Raw genomic sequence first — 4,895 nt, 5'->3', positions numbered from 1 at the left:
TGACTGAACATATTTGAAAAGTAAATGCTCTTCTGAGGTATGATATGTTGTTTGTATTTTGTAATCTCTGTCCTCAATTTGTCATTCCATGCATCAGCAAATGGAGACACTAATCATTTCACGAAAAACATTTCCAAACAGGCTTCCAGCTTAGAATAACTGAGACAGGATCTTCTACTGCATTCCTAGGCAGGGAGAGAGAGTTTTGAAGGAAGAATAAATGAAAAACATGCTTCAAGAAAAAAAAAATGTATTCTCCATATTTGGAAAAAGTGAATATTATCTGAGGTAATCAGAACTGTAAGCACCTGAAAGGACCACCCTGGTTCTTTTCTTTACTCTGTAAAATGTCCAAAAGGTCAGAGAAATACCCTGCAGTCATGAAGGTGACAAATCAACATGAATCAGCCTCTGCTTGAATCTGCCTGATTCCCCAAGGAAGGATTTTTTATTCCCAGATTTCATCTCTATTTCTTCAGATCTGCTCCTAACAACAGACCAAAAATGTTGCAGGGGACAGAGATAGAAATAGCTAAAGAAGGAGTCTGCGGTTCCCTTAAATCACAAAGGGAAGAGTCCTAAAGTTTCTACTGTTTTCATTATAGCAAGTAAGGTGCCCAGAGATCCAGGTGGCCGAGAGATGACAAGGCTCCCAACAAGGGCAAGTCATTCATCATACTCCCTTTCCCAAATTTGTTTTTCCAACCATCCATGACTTCAGGAAGATGCTAGGAAGTATCCCCAAGAGGGAGCACCTCCAACATTACCGTATAAATAATTTAAATAGAAAAATTTGAGAGACTCCAGAGAAGGTCAAGCACGTCCACTAGAGGGAGCCCTAACAAATCAATACTGCCCAGAGCTGAAGTAGTTTCTCAGCGCTAATCTAAAAATCAACCACATAAGGGAATAAGAGAAGAGAGGAAATAAATAAAGTAACCATGAGAGAAAATAGCCCTGTAAATCCTCAGTTAAAACATAGGCCTTTCAGGATTTACAAAATCTAAGATTTAAAGACCAGGAAACTGAGGCTGAACAAAGTTAAATGGTTTGCCGAAGTTTACATCTCCAGAGGGAGGGACTAGAACTCACAGCTCTTGTCTCTAACTAGTGCCCTTGCTTCTATTCATCCACCCCTCTAGGTCAGCACCCTGGAATCCATGCATCTACCTCTTCTCTGTGTCTCATTTCTCTCAAGTGGGAAACTCTCTCATCTACCTTCTCATGCATTTCTTTCCCGCACACCCCATAATATGCTTTCCTGAAAGGATCTTCAGTTTAAGCCTAATAACGTCATTTTGCTAATGAGATCTAGGGATGTAAATTGTCCCCAATGGCTACCATCAGTCCTTTTCCTCTGTATCAATACAACAACTTTATTTCTGATGTGTAAATGTCATATGTAAGTCTCCATTGCAGGCAGTGAGTGCTACATGGAAGTGAATCACAGCTAATTGGCTCCAAAGCCCTTTCTCCTCAAACTACATTTGGATTTTGGGATTGGGAGAGAATTGGCCCTCTGAAACCTTGGTATTTTAAGCTTTATACTTAGCCTATTCCACCTTCATATGAACTCCGGTGTTTCCCAGTTGCCTGGACTACGTGTAGTCTCTGGAAACCCAAACTTCCAGTTCTCAGTCCTGCCCCTGAAGGAAATTTGCCACCTTGGATTGGTTCCTAGAAACCCAGGCTCCTCCTCAAACTCCTAGCTGGTTGGCCTTTTCTCTGCCCCTCCCCATGAGTGGGTCACTCCACAGGGACACACAACAGAGGCAAGAGATTCCTATAGGAAGGAAAAGTCAGGGTAAGGATGATGGGAAGAGGGAAGGGACCAAGTACTGAGATTTATTTTTTCCAAAAGAGGGTTGAGAAGAGTGATTGCTGTACGTAGAGCCTGACTGATAGAGAGGAACAGCTCCATCCTCCCCTTGACCTCAGCCTTGCCTAAGGTTTCAAGGAGATCAAGTATAGAAGCTTCTAGAAAGTATAAGAGATAGATTTGGAGACTAGAACTCTAACTCCCCTGGGATTCTTGGTTCAGTCTAGGGATCAGGAAAGCATCCCCATGTCCAGACCTAAATATAAGTCCCCTCCCTCCCCTAGGACAGCAAGAAGATGCCACCTAAGACCAAAGGAAAAAGGATGAAAGCTGGGGCACAGGAGAAGAAAAAGAATGCAGGTGCTGGTGAGTCAGGGTGGTTGGAGGTGAGGGCCCCTGCTTCTCCATGCTCTGTCTCTGAGACCAAGCAGAGCTGCTCCAGAGAAAATTCAGCCCTCTGCATGACAAGACAAAGCTTTCTTGACCCTCCCTCTTCACCTCCTCATATGCAGGGTCCAAGGAGCTAGGAAAGTGGGAAAATTGGTACCCAACCCTCCCTTGAGACCCTTTGGCTCTGTCTTCCTTATATGTTCATTACACATATTTTGAGAACCTACTATGTACTGGACAATGAGGACACAGTGGTAAACTCAGAAGATTCTGCCATCAGAGATACCTCATTTACAGTCCTCAGATCTCTTGCAGAAAGAAAGTCCAAAGTGTGGGATGAGGATGGGAGGAGAGTAAGGAAGTCTGAGAACATAAGCTGAGGCTCTGCCAACTTGCCAGGGCAGATGTGGAAGCCAAATCCACACACAGGCTGACAGTGTTGGAAAAGGAGTTGCTGCAAGACCGCTTGGGTAAGAAGGATGGAAGCCCTGGGGGTGATAGAGGTAGGCCAATGGGGCATTTCTGTATCCTTGGAGGCTTGGAGGGTTGGAGCTATGGTGGGGGGCTAAGCTGACCTCTAACCATCTCCTAGTAGAAAAAGATTGTCATGAATTAGGATTATGAGGAAGGGGTGAACAGTGAGGGCTAATGAGCCAGAACCTAGAGGGAGTTTTTGCTTTTTAGTAATGAAGAGCCCATGGGATTCTTTGGGAGTGGGGGGCGTGGGGGAATAAACCCAGAATGAGAATTAGAGTCTGGAAGCCTGCTGCCAGGTTTCCAGAAGTGGGCAGAGCCCATCAAGCCCATGGGGGCTATTAAGCAGAGTGCCCAGCCGGTGCTGAGAGCTGCTTTGGCACTATTCACAGCTCTGCGAAGGGATGAGGCCCGCCAAGCCAAGGCTTCTGCAGAAGAACTGAAGCAAAGGTTGCAAGGGCTGGAGGCTGAACTGGAAGGGGCTCGAAGTGAAAGGAAGGCCATATATGCAGGTGTGTGGCAGTCAAGCAGGTAGGCAAGAGACAGGGGCCTGGAAGAGGACAACCGAGAGGGCCAGAGGATACAAGGAAGAGAAACAAGAAGGATTTTCATCTGCCATGCCTAGTCTCAGCCTTCCCAGCACAGCACAAATCAGGCAGGAACCTGAAGGAAGGAAAAGAAGGCATCTAAGATTCCAGGCAGGGACCTTCCATGGTGCCTGATGCCACACTGTTGATGCTTTATGGGTTACAAAATGCAGTCATAACTTTGGTCTTATTCATCCCATGGGAATGAGTAGGGAGAAGGACTACAATCCCCATCCTGAGCTGGCACGGAGGAAAAGGGTCTGGTTTCCTAGCTCTTCCCCAGGTTTTCAGGGTCTCCCAGCTCCTCAGAATCACCACGAGAACCAAGAAGGCCTTTATGCTTCTGTCCCATTGGACCAAGCAGAGTCTCACACACCTACAATTTCCCTTCCTTTCTCCACTGCTCCATCTCCACTGGGTCTGTGGCTGCCCACTGCCCCCACCACAGAGATGAGTTGTCAGTGCCGGGCCCTGCAAGAGGAGATGGAAACTCGCAGCAGGCAGCTGGAGCAAGAAGTGAGGGGCCTTCAGGTGCAACTAGGTAGGCTTCCCACCCTCTAAGCCCTTTCTCTCCAAGGATCACTGAAGGGGTCCCGCCTGAAAGGGTGGACTTTAAAGGTCCTTCTCTAGAAGACTGCAATCTAGGCTCTTGAATCATTTTCCCCCATTGACTCTTCCACCACTGAGGATTGGAACAGAGGGTTCAAGATGGCAAAAATCTTAAGTCTTATTAAGATTTTTAAAAAGTCCTAAGTAAAGAAGACATAAGTCTCTCACCCCATTTCCCCCTCTCAATAGTCTCTCCAAATCCAGTTCTTCCCCACCCCTGCCATGTCTCTCATAAGCAAAATGTATTTCCTCTTAGTTTAGCTGATTTTTAAAACAAAATTAAGGGAAAATATTTAACTTATTAACTTCCATATCTTCAAGGCTTAGGGCATGGTAGACCTTAAATAACTATTTGCTAAATAAATGAATAATAAAATAAGCAAATAAGCAAATATATCCAAATAAGCAAACATTAAAAAACAGGAAGTTTTTTTTTCTTCCCTCTTGGTTTCAGGACAGAGTTGAAATATTTTAGCATGGCACACAAGATTTTTCACTATTTTGGCCTCAAAGTTTACTTATTCTAAAATATTTTGCTTTTGTCTGGCTATTGTTATTCAAGAGTTGTTTATTTGCCATGCAGACCCTGAATTCTTTTCCTAATCTTTGCCTTACCTCAAATTTAAATGAAATCAATACTTATTGAGCACTTCCTATATATTAGGTGCTTTCCCATACATTATCACATTTAACTCACACAGCAAGCCTACAAGTATGTGACATTCTCTCTTTAAAGATGAAGAAACTGAGGCTCAGAGAGAAACATACCCTATGTTACACAGGTAGTGACAACCAGATTTGGGACCCAGATTTCTTGTCCCAAGCCTGCTACTGTCTCTACTATTCTGTAATGGTATTTCAATTTTTTACAAGGATTTTGGGAAAGGATTTTTTACAAGGATTTTGGGGGAGTCTGGAATGATCTCATTCATGTTCTACTCTTTGGGTACCTTTAGAGACTCTGTTCAAGGGTAAAGTGTCACCATCCTATCCTCTTTCATCCTCTGCCCCCTCCC

The 4,895-nt window shown here is 44.4% G+C and overlaps 1 protein-coding gene across 1 annotated transcript in view; it reads left to right on the top strand.

Annotated features, from left to right (window-relative positions):
* The first annotated feature begins 1,146 nt into the window (after nucleotides 1-1,146).
* CCDC153 (coiled-coil domain containing 153) overlaps nucleotides 1,147-4,895 on the top strand; it is a 5,009-nt gene continuing 1,260 nt past the window's right edge. The window contains 4 exon segments of the mRNA XM_006912622.2: nucleotides 1,147-2,185; nucleotides 2,614-2,679; nucleotides 3,076-3,195; nucleotides 3,719-3,811. Coding sequence (XP_006912684.1) covers nucleotides 2,116-2,185; nucleotides 2,614-2,679; nucleotides 3,076-3,195; nucleotides 3,719-3,811 — 349 coding nt within the window. The 5' untranslated portion in view covers nucleotides 1,147-2,115.

This window comes from Pteropus alecto, unplaced genomic scaffold (genome assembly GCF_000325575.1).
Source record: "Pteropus alecto unplaced genomic scaffold, ASM32557v1 scaffold215, whole genome shotgun sequence".
NCBI lineage: Eukaryota > Metazoa > Chordata > Mammalia > Chiroptera > Pteropodidae > Pteropus > Pteropus alecto.
Note: the sequence above shows the minus strand (reverse complement) of the source record. Positions and strands in the feature narration are given on the sequence as shown.